General features: G+C 38.3%; 2 protein-coding genes across 5 annotated transcripts in view; one reads left to right on the plus strand and one right to left on the minus strand.

The window, feature by feature from the left end:
* Positions 1–18,243, minus strand: part of LOC126850694 (RCC1 domain-containing protein 1) — a 293,787-nt gene that overhangs the window by 222,646 nt on the left and 52,898 nt on the right. The window lies entirely within an intron of this gene.
* Positions 1–18,243, plus strand: part of LOC126850666 (mushroom body large-type Kenyon cell-specific protein 1) — a 51,355-nt gene that overhangs the window by 9,128 nt on the left and 23,984 nt on the right. For 2 of the 3 annotated variants that reach the window (XM_050593889.1, XM_050593890.1), the window contains exons 2-5: positions 14,408–15,219; positions 16,164–16,469; positions 17,137–17,376; positions 17,877–17,956. In XM_050593889.1, the coding sequence (XP_050449846.1) occupies positions 14,408–15,219; positions 16,164–16,469; positions 17,137–17,376; positions 17,877–17,956 (1,438 nt within the window). The remainder of the gene's footprint in view (positions 1–14,407; positions 15,220–16,163; positions 16,470–17,136; positions 17,377–17,876; positions 17,957–18,243) is intronic. The other variant, XM_050593891.1, reaches the window with a different exon arrangement.

Here is an 18,243-nt window from a genome sequence, read left to right on the forward strand (position 1 = left end):
CTTGCATAATTTAATTTGATTTGCTATATTTATAAAATGTATTGTAATATTGTATTAATATTATAATTAATATTAATAGTAAAATAAATATATAATAAATATATAATAAATAAATATGTAAATATATAATAAATAAATATATAAATATGAATAAATTAATATTATATGTAATAATATTTGCGAATGATGCGATAAGAAAATTCGAAGTTGTTTGCCCCGATAGTTTTGTTCAAATATTATATATTTCTGAATAACATATATATTATTGAATCACCATTGCATTCAATAAAAAAAAATTGCGATTAAAAACTTCGCATTTTATTATATATTTCAAGTTTAAGAATAAAAAATTAATTTCCAATTTTTTTTTACTTCAATCTCAGAATTGCGCGTTGTTCGTTTTGAGACAAGTTCTCTTCGCGTATAATAAATATTCTTGCGCGTCATTCGTGGAACAATTCAGAACGACGGACCTAAAAAAAGTTCGCGAATCTCTTCAGGCAATCTTATCGGACGCCAGCCATAAGGATATTGCGATCGCTGCGAAAGAAAATCGACGAATCTCGATAGGGACGACCTCGCTCCTCTTCCACCGATCCGGTCTCTCTATCGCTGTGTCGCTCCGTTGTCACTGACGAATTTATCGTGGTCCGTACGGTAATATTTCGCGACGCGACTTGACTGTAACACTAGACAGCGTAGAGCGATAAATGGGTCACCAGACAACGATTCCACCGCTGCCACGTTCGGTGTCCGATTAACGCTTAGGCAGACGCGACTGCGACGAAAGTCTTGTTTGTTAAGCGTCGTGAACGAAAAAGTTGAAATGTCCCATCCACGATGCAAAAAAAAAAGTCGCTGATCAATCAAACTTACTGCTGGCTGAACGTGTTTTGTTTTCGCTTCATCATTGTATTGCATGCATCGGTGCATCGTGACCTTCAATTATCTATCTAAACTTTGTTTCACGATTTTATCGTCATCACACATGTTGTCATCTCATCAGACATATGACAAAAAATGTGCCATGATCTGATATTATATACATATATCAGGTACATCGCGTACATGTGTGCGAGTTCCCTCTCTCGATCGGCTTCAAAGAAGTTGCGATCGTCTATAAATGTCTCTCTTTTTCTCTCTTTCTCTCGAATTTTTCATACACGCTTGTTTTTGCAATGAAGTATGGGAGTGGTCGTGATTGCTGGTTACGAGCTGTAGAATAATGAATGGTCTTCTATGAGCACTAATGATGACTAAAACTAAGATATCCCGAGTTTACGTGGAATACATCAACTTGGCCTAATTAAAGTAATGACTATAGCACTTGTTTTAACCGATATTTATTTTTCTTCACAAAAATGGTAAAAAAAAAGTGTATGTATCATAAGTAATATAAAAGTTCGAAGGATACTTCCTAGATATCTAAAAATATTTGAAAGATTGGAATGCCAGTTAGATTTGGAAGTTTCTTCGAAATCTTCATTTCAGTCTCGATCGAAGTTATCAATCAGTCTGTATTTTTCAAACTTATATCATCGGAAATTTGAGAAATCGTTCACCAAGCGTCCTTTCGTATAATAGATATTCTTGCATATGCAGAGTGTTCAATATAAAGGGTCATATATTTTGAAAGCAGATAGTATTGATCAAAATAAGAAAAGAAGTCTACTTAACATCCTACAATTAATATCATCGATGATATAGATATAATATCTATCTTTCTATTTAAACTCTTTGTCCTTTCCTTATTGGTTGTGTCACCTCTACAATGCAGTGAACAAAAGTGTATTTACTAGTTATGCAATCAGCATTATAAGGAGGTGCTCTATGTGGTTTCCATTCATTGCCACGCACTTTTCAGCTCTATGTCTCTGAAAATCACGTATTTTTTCAAACACATAAACCTTACACTGACATCTACAAATATCCACCCAATGTTATTATAATCCAATGTTACTATAGTAAAATGTATTTGTGTATAGAGGGCCGAGTATAAATGGGAATTAATGAAACTTCATTTTCAACTCTCAACAGCAAGACTCGCAGCGAATTAATCTTTCCTTCACAAACATCTGTCAATATCTTAAAATCGTACATCACATCACATAGGATCGAATACCTTCCTTCAACGTCCTCTTCGCTTCATTATACTGTTGCAAGAGTTCTTCTCAAAGCGATCTTCTAAAAATGATTAGCTTCAGACCTCTCGACAAGTCACTATCCCGAGCCTGCATTTGTACGTGCATGAATGTGCGCGTACACTTTTGCAATTGCCGTTGAAGAAAAGGAAGCGATCCCTCGAGAGAGAGTGCATTGGCTGCTTCATGGCCGTTAGCAAGCCAGGACGCTGAATAAGAGGGGAGGGAAGGGGGGGACAAAGAGAATGGCTGTAAAAGATTCGGCAGCTGGTACCTCGCCCTCCGATGTCTGAAAAGCCTTCGGGTAGTATTTTCGGTGGTCGCGTCGTACCTCGCAACAAGAGTTATCGCTGAAAACCTTCGCGATGTCACGTGGTTTGGCAATTATCCCCTATACCCTAGAGCACCTTATGCGCTCGTCGATGGCGATCTTAATGTAGGTGGCATGCGCGCAAAACGAACGCGACATTCGTGACACCGTGTGCCGTCAGCGGATAGGATACTTTCGTGCTCAAGGCGACACGATCGAGGTATCTCAGACAACGACCGACGACAATAAGTACGCCATGGGAACTCTCGTCTCGCGCAACTAATGCTATTCATCGCCGCGACTTACCTCTATCCTGGACGCTCGTAGATCGAGAGCCTTGATACGCGCGCGCCGATCGTCGTCCTCGACGAGGGTTCATTTCGCGAACATTAATGAGGCACGGCCGGGTAGACAGAGCGCACCGTGCCCTCGCAAGAGACGGGCAAATGCTCTCGAACCTTTCGACATTCGTCGTGTACGGCGTTGTCCTTCGCTTCGGAAACCGCTAAGCGATCCCGCCAGGTGAATGGAATTCTCGCAACAAAGCGAGTCAGATACTAACTTGACGCGATTGCTTGATCTTTTTTTCTTTTTTTTTTCCATCAAATCACAAGCATTGCGCTCACCCGGAGTTGTCACAAGGTGAAACAAGATTTGAAAGTAATAGCGATCTAATTTTTCATGACGACTTAAGTAAACAGGAGTACCGTTATAACTAGTTCTATTTGGCAATGTTCATTCACTTTTATATCGATAAGTATTTTTGTTATTTTTCATTCATTCTCTTAAATATATGTATTATTTGAAAAACAATGAAGAATCATTCATGAGCTCAATTAGAAATATACCATCAAATTTACAAATCAGTGAAATCTCACTGAAAGAATTAGTAGTAATGGTTGTTTCAATCAGTGATATTTTAAACATTTTTTTATATTTTAATATTATATGAGAAAAATTTTTAGAGAGAGAGAGAGAAGATATTTTATTAAAGAAATATGTGAGTTTGACTAAGAGTTTTGTTCATTTTTGCTTATCACATCTTAAAAATAAAAAATTATATAATGTATATAATTCTAGATTTTTGGATACTAGTTATATGTGTGTTTTATTTTAGATATGAATGTGTGGAGGCTCTCTCAAAAATAGCATTCCAAAATAAATAAAAAAATCTTTAAAACTTTACATCTTGCAAATATGTACGATTATTACTGATTTTTTCAGTGAAATCTTACATTCATAATCACACACACACACACACACACACACACACACACACACACACACACACACACACACACACACACACAATATGGAAGAGCAAAGTGTGATTGTTTTTGAAAATCAGTGAGATATTTTATCTTTAGTGAAATTTTGACACTGCTTTAATGAATGACACTTTCATTGATTCAGTTTGGGAATAGACGTTTATTTATTTGTACAATTTTTAAATGTTTGTGCTCGTGTGTGGAATTAACAAGGCAATATATCCTCATGTGATATTATAAATAAATGTAATATATCGATAATCGATTTCATTCAAAAAATTATTTATTATAAGCAGTGAATCTCTTGTATCATCCGTGATATATCAGATTTGTACATGTTGATAATAACAAACTTATAAATATTTGTGATAAATTTTGACATTTCTATCGACTAGAGAAATACAAGAAGTTAATTTTTGACATAATATAATATATAATATCATTAGGATCGATGAATCGGTATTGATTAGGCATTGAAACGACACGATTTTGGAGGAAATTTGGAGGAGTTAGAGGAAAATACTCTCAGGTATATACCTGCGCCGGTGGACCAGCGTGCCGATTGAATCGGCCGGCGACAGGCCGCTCGTTATCGCAATTACGCCGCGATCATAGCATCAGGGAGACATCTTCAACGCGGCTGAGCGGATTTCGGACAAAGGCTAGCCTTGTGTACACCCGTCCGTGAGAGTCGCCCGCGGCCTCGTCACGTCCAAGGGACCGAGAAAGAAAGAAAGAGAGAGAGAGAGACAGAAGTCATCCTTTTCCTTTTCTACTCTCCACTCCGAACATTGTATTGCCATTGGTCGAAATGGGCCGGCGATTAGAGAAGGCACCGACTTGGTATAGTAGTAGGTTAGGGACCGTGGCGAGCTGAAAACCGCGGCTCGTCTATTGGCCGAGCGGGCCCCTCGAGGCCATTCGATTTAGAATTGAGGAATGGTGTCGCCACATCCGCGGAGAGGATGATCGTGGAAAGGCTGCTCCGTTCTCGAACCTTGATCATTTCGATCATCGTGCCGCAAAGTCGATTCTTCTCGTCAATTTCTTCTGTTTCGAGGAATCGAATCCATTAATCAAACTCAACTCTCCGTTACGCCAATTCTAAAAGAGTATAATCGTAGCGGAATAAATTACGACATATTTTAATTACATTCCTAGCGATGAATATATTAAAAGCACCTCATGAATATAATTATCATTATTATTGTAATAATAAATCGTGAATTAAGCCTCGTCAAAATCATAGCCGCGAACGGTCAATCTATACCTTAGACGTAGATAATGATTTTATTCGTCGAACCGATATAGCGTCATCGGTTTAATCCCGGGCGTGGTCACTCGTCCTACTTCTTCGTCTTCTTAAATGGCACGAGAGATAAGATTGGTTCGGCACCTCCTGCCTGGAATTTCATCCCGGTTGGGAAGGGGGAGGGGGGGGGAAGAGGAGGAGGAGGAGGAGGAGGATTGTGTTTGAAGTCGAATTACTTCTGGATGAAATCGATCAAGCATTTGAACTTTATTCATCGTGAATATATCACCGAGAATTGGCGCGGATTCTTTAATGGAAACAATGGAAAACTATGGATCTACACCGCATTCTTTTCTTCCTGACCAGTTATCTCACTTGTTAGAAAAAGCATAAAGTAAATGGATTGAGTAAATAGATGATACCAATAGATAATGCGCGCTCCCTCTCCCCATCACTCTCTCAATAAGATAATTATTTCAACGAGTAATGCTGCTTTTATACATCATTGACAAATGACATTTTTTTTTTGCTACACAATTAAATAAAAAAACGAATATGTCGATAAATTTAAACATATTTATTACTAGAATATAATTTTTACATCTTATCAGAAAATAAATTTTTCTGATAAGATGTATAAAAATATGGAATTTGAAGATCATTTTTTTCGTGTTTAAAAACATTATGATAAAATATCTTAATCTTTAATTCGGACCGTAAGAGAATAGGTAATATGGTTACATTTTTTCTTTTTCTCTTACTCATTATATTTCGCTTGTTAATACACGAGAAAGGATGCTTCTCATCATCAATAGACACCTGTGAAGAATCGCTTCTACAATTGATACAAACTTGCACTTTACCTTTGCAGATCGCGGATCTTAATGGAGTTAATCCGATATAATGGGGGGAGATGAGAATTGTCGTTCTAAGTCGATGATTAATCTCACGATAATCGCGCGAATCATTTGCGAGATAAGCGAGTCGCACATATTGTCACGCGCATGATTCCGTGGAAAACGAACCGATGAATGCGCGCAAACTTCCGCAATTCATCGATGCACTTTTCGATGCACTTACAATTAGAGATAAGTCCATTTGAAAATCGTAGATCTGGTTTCCCCATTTGATCGTTTTCAAAGTCTTGCAATGTTACATAAATCTTTCCTTTCGTTTCGACGGGAGAAGCGGAAAAATTCTCCGTTTGGAGAAATCGAGATAGGAGTTTTCGCGAGGAGAGGAAAAAATGTTCTCTCGCCGGACGATCTGTGTGCGAGCCACGGTCAGATTTTTCATGCGTCATTACGCAACCTTGAAGTTTGTACGCTCTGGCGTGACGATGACTTGGCCGATTTCTGTGGTTCACGCGCAATCGCACCGACACGTGGCACGCGGTTCCAACGAAATTAACAATTTTTCTCGACGTCTCTACGCTAATGCGCAACGACGATTTTTCGTGATTCATTCGCGATCTGTCGACGATTATTATGCGTCATTGTTTTATTATGCGAATCGAGTCTTCGAATAAAGCGAGAACGAGAAAATCAGATATGAACATTAAAGAATTCAAGATAGAAATAGATAGAGATAAGGAGAGAGAGAGAGGGGGGGGAGGGGGGATGTGAAGAAGAGGGAGAGAGTGCGATTTTATACATAATTGGAAAATTTATATTTTTTTGTTAAAAAATATGCTGGTTAAAATTATTGTGTTAAATATATTATTTAACGCATCATATGTCAATTTAAAATATCGTATTAATTAAACTCAAATGTTAAATTATTAAAACAAAAAGTGAAAGCAAGTGAATGACAAGTGTATGAAAAAAGAAAAAGGTATAAACGTAATACAATGTGCACATATTTTTAATTTTACGCAAGAAAGATACATTCCGTATTATTAATGACCAGGATTCATCTCGTCAAAATTTGCAGAAAAAAAAATGTTGATTTTATTCTGCAATAGGAGCGAGAGAATGACTTTTACGTCGTCAATAATATTTTTCCAAGTTAATTTATTTAATTTCATCATTAAAAATGTGTTGATTTTACATAAAATTGATTTCACATGACTTTGAGGTTTGCATTTGTTTTGTGTTGAAATATTAGCATAATGTATTGTGTCACTATTTAACATATCCATATTATGCTAAATTGACATAAAAATTTATGTAGATCGCTTAGGTAGGAGCTTAGGACACGCGATATATGTTAAATTTAAGCCAAACTCTTCAAGTGTGTATAGGAATTAGTATAATATTACACAAATATTTTGCCCGAGAATAATAAAGTTTCAACGTAATGAATGACGCATATATTCAATTATGCATATATATATATATATATATATATATATATATATTTGTAATATATTCGAAAGAGCCAACATATACTCTCTTGATCGCAATTGCAATGAAACTTGAACTCGATATTATGCAATCCCTCATTACATTTGCGCATAGCATTTGAATTTCACTTAAACGGCTGATTATATCACACCATCGATGAAAAATTAATGCTCATTGTGAAGATACGCCGTGTATAGCTTCCTTCCCGCCGGCGCCGTTGCCTCGCATATACACATATATGTCCTGTCTCTTAATTAATGCATCGTCTTTCGAGCGCATTTATCGCCGATGCGTAAATTTGCAATGCGATAAGAAATTTCGATAAGCAATTAATATTATACTGCGGAAAGCTGGCGTCGCTTACATATATTACGGGAAAAAAAATTGGTTAATTTATGCGAGATCTCGTAATAGAAAGGACTGAACGGTATTTCTCTTTAGCGATCGATTGAAATTCGGTGCGATTGCATCGGAGGTCAAAAGGTCGACTGAGAATTATCTCAAGACTCGTGCACACATACACAAATGCTATATTGTATATTAAAAATATCGCCAATCGCGATATTTTGCTCTTTGTCAATGACTGCTCCTGTATTGTGGATTTTTTTTTTTGGTCTATTCCAAAAAAATCTTTCTTTATCTTTTTTTTTCTATTTTTGCCGACAAATGGATATTGTCGTCAGATATTTCGTGACTCGTCACTTCGTGAAGTCAGTGAGTCATTGCTGAATTCAAAAGCTCTCAGTTCTCAGGTAGTTCTCAGCGAGTTCTCAGGTATTTATCGGGACGTAAGAGTCATGGTAATCTAAAACTTTACTACCATAGAAATGCGCGAGGGAAATGCAGACGCATATCTTTGTCGATCAACTGAATCCGCCATTCGAACAGAAAGGCAAACAATATTACTGATTTATGTATACAGGTAAACCTTCCGAATTTTGTAAATATTTTTCTGTGCGCTTTCATGATTTTCCCAGACTGAATTTTCCCTGATTGCGTCATGTAACATTTCTTCCTTCCTCGACATGTATATTACATATATCTTTTTTAATTAAAAGATACATACAAAAGGTACGTTCTGAAAATTTGTTTAGATATCTGGGTTGTACAAAAAACTAGTTTTCTCTCTTTCATTTTTCATTAGCAGATCGCTCAATGAATAGATGGAGATTAAAAAATATATATTTCTATAGGATCAATAAAAATATTGAACAAATTTTAACGATATCTCTGATATGTACGTGTAACTTTATAGATAATCACTTTTACACTCTAATTTATAATTATTTAATTCATAATTCAATGACACAATTCAATAAGCAATTAAAAGATTAAATCAACTTGTATTCAACTAGCAATGAATCTCTTTTTGTTGCTACAAATATCGATCAGCTATCTGATACACGAAGAAGATTAAAAACTCAAGTCACTGCGTCATTAATCTTCTCAAAAATACCGATAAGGGTGTAAGCTCCACTTAAGACCGCGATGTTAAACGCGTCCCTGATCATAATATCAGTCGTGAATTTTTCTGACAGGCATGCGCAAACGCATATACATAACACGCACACATCTTGCGGCGTGACCGACGTGGATCCAGTTCGCGTTTCCGCAAAGCGCATTATACCTATATTTGATAAGCTGCGTGGAAGTAGAGCGTTTAAATAATGGCCGCATACGTTGGCGATGGGCTAACGCGATGGGCGTCGCCATTTGTTCGCAAACGTTCGACAAACAATAATAATTTATTCAGATGTTTTTCATGCGCACTTTCAAGCGACCGCATTAATTCGAGCAGCATTTTCTCCGGGATATTTTTTTTTCTCTGTACGCCTGTGAGTAAAATAGTCGAATTCAAAAAGAAGAAATGTAACGAACAATTTTATTTTATTTATTTATTTATTTTTTTTGCGTATTTTCTGGACTTTTAATATATTTTTCATATTATTTTTAAAAAATTTCTTAAATTATGCATTTTTAGATTTTTCATCTTATACAAATTTTTACATGCATTATCTTGTTTCTATATTTTTTGAAACTGATTACATTACAATGGAGTAATCAGGCAGTTCAACTGAGTGATGAGAAATTGTTCTTTCGCGCCTAATTATTACATTTGCCTGACGAGGAGTAAATATAAAACTTGTGTATTGCCATTTTATTTCATATTTTTCTGAAAATGTTTGCCCGATTTACAAAAGTATAATCACAAGCTAAAATAGGATATATAAGTTTGGTAAATGGTCGGTCGAGAATTAAGGATTAACGTTGAGTGTACGATGTATAATTGCAGGCTATCCAAAATGATCAATGGCCTTCTCGTTCTTCACAAGCTAATTTGCGCTTATTCACGAACTGAAGCGAGACCCACGATATATCTTCCGCGATTACTTTATAGCAATTCCCGAAATTTGTATGCGCTTCACACGGTAGATCGTCCCTTCGCACTGAAAATCAACTTCCCTACTTGTTACAAGCTTTCTATCAACTTTGTTGGAGAACCGGTTAACATGCTAATGCCGTTACATATTAATCAGTATTAATACCGACGAGTACTCGGCTATCCTGAAAACAAACTGGTACTGAAATTGATAATAAATTTAAGTGACAAGGTTGTCAGCACTCATGACCTACAATCAAAACCATGATTGCATAAATTGTGCGAATCCAGTCGAGTTAATTTACAAAAAATTATTATAATAAAAAAATTATATTATATTATATTATGTTATATATTATATATTATATTATATATTATATTATATTAAAAATTATTATATATAATTTTTAATATAATATAATATATATATTTTAATATAATTTAATATAATATTTTTAAAGTGGATTTGCATTTCTTTGACTAATTTACTTTATGAGATAAGAATTAAAAAATCGGAGGTAAAAAGTACAAAAAAGTTTGAAATTTCTTACATTAAATTGTATTTTGCAAAACAATTGCAACAATATTTGCGCTTTGTAACACGCAATCATACAGTTATCAATTTCTTCTCGCTGATATGGGTATAAATCGATAACGCAGTAATTATTGAGCGGAACGCATAATTAGCGATTGAACTCATTAACGGTTGAAACGCATAAGACTCATTACGCTCGCGAAATTCCAAAGCTGCGATATGCTCTGAGCGACTTTCATTCTCACTTCTCGGAGTTTGTTCGATACTTAGGACGATAGATTAATTTGTACTATACGCGAGCGCCTTGTATCTCTCAAAGAAAATAACACGATTAAATTGACTCTCGATACGCGCCGTTGAATCAGGCGATAATAATTGCGGCGTGCGAATTACGCCCGCGAAATAATTAGCTGTACGCGAATGTCTATTTGCGTGAGATAAACCGACCTTAGCGGAGCTTTAATTTAGAGTGAGAGTCTCTAATGTACTCTTTCGAAATTGTTTTCGCGATTCCGCTATTGCGAATTGAGGTCGTCTATTGCTATATAAATTTTAGCTACCGTTTAATGAATTCCGTTGTTGTAAATTAAAGATATTTGCTTCTCCCAATCTTTACTTTAATACGGTAACACGGCTTTAATTAATAAAATTACCGGCATTTACGCAAAATTCAACTGTTCGAATATAATTGTACAAATAAAATGGGCAGAAAATTTTCGATGCATTACAGTCGCTTATTCTTTATAAATTTTATGCAGGTAAAATTTAATAAAAAAAAACACGGGTTACATTATTTTAAGCACGCGTAAACTTTTCCTCTGAATTTTTCAATGCTTGCATCACAAAGCTGTCGGTTCACTACAAATTGATCCTAAATTAAGCGGTGTAGTAACACTGCATTCTAGCGATATCCCTCGATTAATGAGAAATTTATATTTTTGAAACAATATTTTTTTAAATGTTACACGGGGGAAAATGATACGATCCAAGATGTCTTTCACGTTGATACAATTTTAAATATTATATTTAAATATTAAATATTATATTATATTATATAATTTATTATAATATTTATTATATTATTATACAATATATTATAAAATTTTACTATAATATTTATTATTATATTATATTATATTTTACTATATTATATTATATTTACTTTTGTGTATTGCTCTTTATTACACTGATGAAAAAATAATTTGCAAGAGAGAGTGAATTCACAGAAATGGCCGAGTTAGATTTAATTAATACATTCGATTTATCAGCGCGACCTTTAAATGCTTCGTAATTCCACATACCGAATTGTATCACGGACAGTCGTATCGATCTCGTGTGCAATTTAATTTGCGAATTCCCCTTCGTTTCGCAGAAACAACGCTTTTCACAGAAGCGATCGACTCTTTACGTCCCTAATGACTGTCCTGCCGCGCGACAAAATCAGTCCGGCGCTTGTGAAAAATCGCCGCCGGACTCGATTCGCACGCGATATATTTTCATATTCGCATATACGTATAATATAGCATCGTGTGCATTCACGAATGCAAGAGAAGCGCTCGCTCAGAATGCAGTATGTATGCACGTGGTGCGCGCACACACACACACACATACACGCGCGCGCGCGCGCGTGCGCAGGAGCACCGATTGGCGTGACGGTACATTGCATTTGTGCCACGCGCGCCGTGATACCGGGTGTCCGCCGAGAAGCGCGGCTGATTGGCGCGTCCAAGCTATAATTGGCCGACCGTTGTTGGTTTGCGTTTGATCGACGATAGGATGCGCGATAAGAGCTCTTTGAGAGATAGAGGCCGGCGATTCGACGAGCAAATTATGTTTTGTATTTTGTGCTGGTAAAAGTCGTAAAAGTGCATAAGTTAAAAGATTCGCGATGGTATATATATATTTTTTTTTTTCACGCGGCGTATCGTGACAAGAGAGGGAGGAAGTAAATAATAGAATCGTGTGCTGCGATAATCTCTCCTCTTGATCGGATAATGTAAATTATTTAGAGGGGGGAGGAGAGGTTTTTCTCTACTTTGTCGCTTTGTAATTTAGATATCATATAATTTAGCGCGAGAAAAATTTCAAAGAAATTTCAGGCACTGTATTTGCAAAAGCGAGGAAACGTCTGACGCAAGGTTAAATTCGAGCGTCACAAATCAAATCGGTTTCACGGTTCTTCGATGACGAATTATACGACAGATCGCCGAGCTTTTACACAAATGAATATCGAATATTGTTTGTTAAATTAATGAACGAGCGAAAAACACAAGCACACGCTGGCGGGCATATTTCTCTGCGATGTTAAATATTTATTCAGGAAATTAACATCCGTCACACAAATACATACGTGCTGCCATCGTACTATGGCGCGTCTCTGATAATTGTTTCGACTAGCATAAATATCATAATTTGTAAAATGCCAGTGATGATTTAACGTCGGAGCATCCGGTTGGCGCGAAACTGAAATCGCCAATCTTTTCGACCAGTTCGCCAGTAAAATGGAGGCAACTAGGCAACGTCATGTCGATATGATAACAGTCAACTATTCGGCCTTTGGATAAGGAAGCGAAAAAATTCCGTTATCTGTATCGCGAACCATTCTGGGAAACGGAATTCTAACTGACATAATGAATGCTGCCCAGAAATGAATGTTTTTGAAACGTTAAACGCGCAGAAAAATGCATTTTTTCTCGAAAGTATTATCTAAAACAAATAATAAGCATTTATCTCTTTCCTCGATATACTTACGTTTGTATAATTGGGGGGATATATCTAATGGAAAGATTTTACTCCTATCTTTAGGAGTACCAACGAAGCTTTCGCGACAACCGTATAATCGCACATAACTGCAAAGAGTAACAAAGTGTATGAAGGAAATTGTATTGTATTTCCACATACGTTTCAATCTGCGTGCAAAGTCCATTTATTTGTCCGGAGTGGTGAGAAGATTAATTAATTAGATTAACACTTTCCATTCCCACGCGCGTGTAATTAAATGCTCAGGAATTTTCAAATGCTGCGATAAATCTCCAGTAATCGCGAAACATTCGCGCGTTTTGGAATGCTAAAAAAAAGCCGTTTTTCTCGCACAGATGTTATCTTCCTTCTCGCTTTGGAATATCACCGTGAATATAGTGCCAAGGATGACCTTCGAAAACCACCGTATCCGGTTACGCAAATCGTAATACGAGATTTGCATAATTTCGCTGACCGACTCTCGTTGGAAGAACAACGTTGCATCCGCGTGCTTTTTTTCTCTGAAACTTTAATCATCGTCCATCATTTCCTATGACAAACGAGTCGGTCGGCGAGCAAGCGCACTCGCGCGAATTCGTGCAACGGGTTGCAGATCCGCGACGAATACGTTTCTCGTAACTCGCGATTATGCAACCGCGATTGCGAAATCCGATTGCGGGCCACTTACGATACAATTACGATAGTGACAGTTAACAATCCAGGGAAATATATATCGCATTGTTTTGGCGCGAGGAGGGATACCCCCTTCCATCCCACTAGTAGCTATATATACTATAACAAAATGCTTCTCAACAATGTGAAAACAAAATATCCATTAATATCCATTAATATTAGGTTTTGTTTCGGTTTTCTTAAACCAAATCAGTGACAAAAAAAAAAGTTACTGATTTCACTAGAAATACTATTATTTTATTACTACTATTATATTATTTTTAGAACTGTTTGAAATAGTTTTATCACTAACTTCTTCAGTAAGATTTTAATGATTTACGATGTTATATTTATAACTAACCACATCAGTGATTATTCACTACTTTTTAGTAATAATACACTCATACATTTCATTGAAGAGAGTGTCTTATGACAAAGTTGTTAGATATATTAAACAGTGATATATAACTTATATGAAAAAAATTTCTGAGATATTGAAATTTGAAATTTTTAAAAACATTTTATTAAACAAATAATAATATATTTAACAAATTTGTCATAATACTCAATATCGTATTTTACAATTTATTTTCTTTTTTTGTAATAATAAATTATAACTAAGCATATTCATTTGAGATGATCTCGGTTCGGTTGCCGTGAATTAGCATGAAATGTCATCTCTATTGCGAATAGTACTTTCTACATACACGGGTGGCGGGTGATTCGTGTACGTCATTGTTTGATGTAGTCGCGGTGATGTCGTAGGTCTGGAACGGGTAGCGGAGGAGTTGATGGGCCGTAGGAGATGGAAGCAATACCAGGACACCCTGTACAGCGGCACCCGCAGCAGCGAATCAGCGACGGCACAGCCCCACCATCGGCTTTATCCGGCGTTGTCGTCGTCCTGCAACCCAATACCCGGGAGCCTGGACCAAATTGGGCCGCAGCTGCATCATCCGGTACCATCGTCGTTGCCATCGGCGATAGCGTCGACGGCGCTGACGACGGCCACAACGACGACAGCGACGGCGACGACTCTAGCGACCAGCGTGGTGAAGCAGGAGAGTTTGCAGAGGCATCACCTGCAAAACCACCATCAGCATCTGCAAGCACCGGCCCACCAAGATCACCATCTGCAGCAACAGGAGGATCTCCGTCGTTTGAGGCCAGGCGAGATCAAAGTCGAGGCCGCCGACGAGGAGTCCGTGGACGGTGTCGCGCGGGAGGACGTTGCCATTGCGAGAACGACAGACACAGCGACGTCCACGACAGCAACAACGACAGGAGCGGCGACTACGATGACGACGGCGACCGCGTCGGCGATAACGACGGCGTCCGGTACGACGACTATAACGACGAGACGGCGACGCGGACGCCGACAAATCGACGGGGAGGACGTCGATGGCGAGGAGGACGGCGACGAGAACGACGACGAGACAGGACGTGGTCAAAACGAGGCGGAAAAACGACTAAAGCTCGATGTGGACGCCGACAGGTCGGCAGCCAGCCCACTCAGGACAGAAAACGATCGTGCGAATCATCCGATTGCCAACGCTACCGACACGGAAGGGACCAAGGTGAACGACAATTAAATTTGTTTTAAATTACTAAAACCTTCATAGCATTAGATCTGTTCTTTATAGCTGAACTGGCTGCACTAGTGGCACTAATTCAGAATTTATCTTTTTCTCTCCACATTGGAAAAAGTGCAGTCAGTTTAGCTATAAAGAACAGACCTATTATTAGAATGAGTTATATTTCTTTTTCTTTCCCGATTTTTGATTTTCTCACTGTATCCTATAAGCCATAAATGAGTGGATAATAAATAACCACTTGATCTTGTGACTCAACTTGTCGCTGGCTGGCACTCTACTATTGAGCCAATCATTGCTCTTTACCAGTATATTTTCTCCATTTTTATTAGATTTTTCTCTAAATCTTACAGTTTGGCTAGTCTAAACGGTCATTCGATCTATATGATCAACACCTCTCAGTTTACTTACTTGGGACTATCCAAACCTGAGGTTACGTTGAATCCTACTTCTGAAAGTTGTAAGCCACAAATGAGCAAACGAAAAATGACGGGGTCTCACCGGAACTCGATCCTAAAACCCAATTCGTCGCTGGTTGGCACTCTACCAGTGAGCCAAACATTGCCCTTTACCAGTATATTTTCTTCACTCCTATTAGAAATTTCTCTCTAAATCTTACAGTTTGGCCAGTCTAAACGGTCATTCGATCTGAAAGATCAACACCTTTCAGCTTACTTACTTGGAACTATCCAAACCTAAAGTTGCGTTGATTGAATCCTTCTGAAACTTGTAAGCCCTCAAATAAGCAAACGAAAAATAACGGGGCTCTACCGGGACTTAATCCTAGGACCCAACTCGTCGCTGGCTGGCATTCTGCCAGTAAGGCAAGCATTAATATATTTGCTCCTTATTGATATATTTTTTCCACTTCTATTAGAGATTGCTCTCTAAATCATACAATTCTCCATTATTCCGTTTTTATGTTCCAGGAACGAACGGAGGAGATCGCGTTGGAGCGGGCACCGGTAACGCAGGGCTTATTAAGGGTAAAGAAAGAGGAGGAGCTACAAGAGGTGTCGGGTTCTGGCGGCGGCACGACGATACTGACGACGCCGGCGACGGATTTGGAAGGGACCAGGTCGGGGCTGTTATGCCGCGAGGGGAACGTGACGAGTGTTCCAGCGCCGTTTCTCCTTGGAAGACGCACGAGCCCGCCGCCAGAGGATTGGAAACCGCTCGACAAGTGTTACTTTTGCCTCGATGGCAAGCTACCCCACGACGACCAGGCGCCCCTTGTAAGTAACTTACGACGAGTTTGCCCGGTGTGAGGTTGCGCATGGCTGAGCATCGACCTCGTCCTTGATCGCTAACTCTGTGTAGAGATTACATACTCAAAAGCGATGAGAGACATGGAAGAATAAAAGTGAACGAATCATTTTTCCTTCGCGAAATTCGGATCCGAGGCTGCGGCACCTCACGATCCGGATCTTGCCGGTAACGATAACGCTAGTGTTGCTCGTTTCATCTGCCACTTACGCAATCGCATCATTGGAATAATTCCTCATCTTTTCATTACTTCTCCATGTCGCCTGTTGTACCGTCGCGAGCGCGGCTCGAGTCTGATCAGGTCTTTTGCTGCTTTCGATTAAGTCGTGCGTCGACTGCCATTCCACCAGCCTCTCTCTCTTTCTCTCTCTCTCTTTCTCTCTCTCTCTTTCTCTCTTTTTCTTTCTCACAGCTTTGATCACTTTGACGCGCCCATACATGATTCACGAGGATTCGCGAAGGCGGCAGGCCTTTTAAAAAATGAATTCGATCAGAATTTGATCCCTATATAACTTTCTCACGGGTCTCTCTCTTCTCCTTTTTTTGCCATGTGCGACCAATCCGCTAGTCCATTTCGCCCGATCGGCGAATCGCACGAGCACGGTATGACACGTTTCTCCGTGTTGTGCCCCGCAGAGTCCGCAGAGCGACAGTGGCAGCAGTTCGCGATCGGCAGAATCACCGATGTCGGTTCAGGTGGATCCGATGGCGGCGTCCGTGGTCGCCGCCGCTCTCAGCGGCACTTACCCCACCCTGCTGCCCCAATGGTGCTTACCGCCGAGGGAGGCGCCCCTCGTTGGGGTGCAGACTCATCAGGACAGCGCCGCGGCGGCTGATCAACCGCTCGATCTCTCGGCCAAACCCAGAAATTCTCAGGTAAGCGCGAGATGTTCGTGCTCGTTGTTCTATCGTCTGTGTAAATGTACATTTTCTTTCTCTCTCTCTCTCTTTCTTTCTTTTTTTCTTTCTTTCTTTCTTTTTTTCGGCTTCATTTCATTTCTATCTCATAACGCTCATTCGAATCACTCTTCGGATATCCATTGCGCGGTTTGTAAAGTGTTTGATAAAAGATCAACGAGCTACAACGAGCGCGAAAACGCTTATAAATTATTCGTTATTGCACATATTTTTTTTTACCAAACTTGCTATTATTTAACGCGCGACGATCGCTATTATAATACATACACTGCTGAAAAATAGAGTTTTTTTTATAATGTCTTATTAGTGCTTATATTAATCGTGTTATTAAGTGACTAACGCTGACATCTCTAAATAACTTAAGCTGTATGCTTGCGTAATATTAATTATTATTTGATTATCGAAGTCTCTTGATCGTTCTTTTATATTAATATTATTATTCATTTGTTTGTGTTTAGGACAACAACATATCCCTACTAGAGCAACAGAAAATACCTCTGAGAATGCCGACAGGCATCGATCCCAAGACTATTCTCAAGTAAGTACAATAATTTTTTAGTATTTCTTAAATAGCGGAGAATATATATAGAAGAATATGCTTTTTAATGTAAAGAGATTCAACTCAAACCTTTGTATAGATAAGTGCTTATATAATTTTTTGGTAAATATAAAGTGGAAAATTGTAAACCCACGAAGAACCTCATTTCACATCAAAAAGTATATGCGTGGAGGCAATATGTTTTGCTTCCCTCCCCCCTCTCTTGAGGGGGCTCCACTATCAAAAAACTAGACATATAGCGTTGCGTTGAACCTCGTTTTGCGTGA

The sequence above is a fragment of the Cataglyphis hispanica genome, chromosome 6, assembly GCF_021464435.1.
Source record: "Cataglyphis hispanica isolate Lineage 1 chromosome 6, ULB_Chis1_1.0, whole genome shotgun sequence".
NCBI classification, from domain to species: domain Eukaryota; kingdom Metazoa; phylum Arthropoda; class Insecta; order Hymenoptera; family Formicidae; genus Cataglyphis; species Cataglyphis hispanica.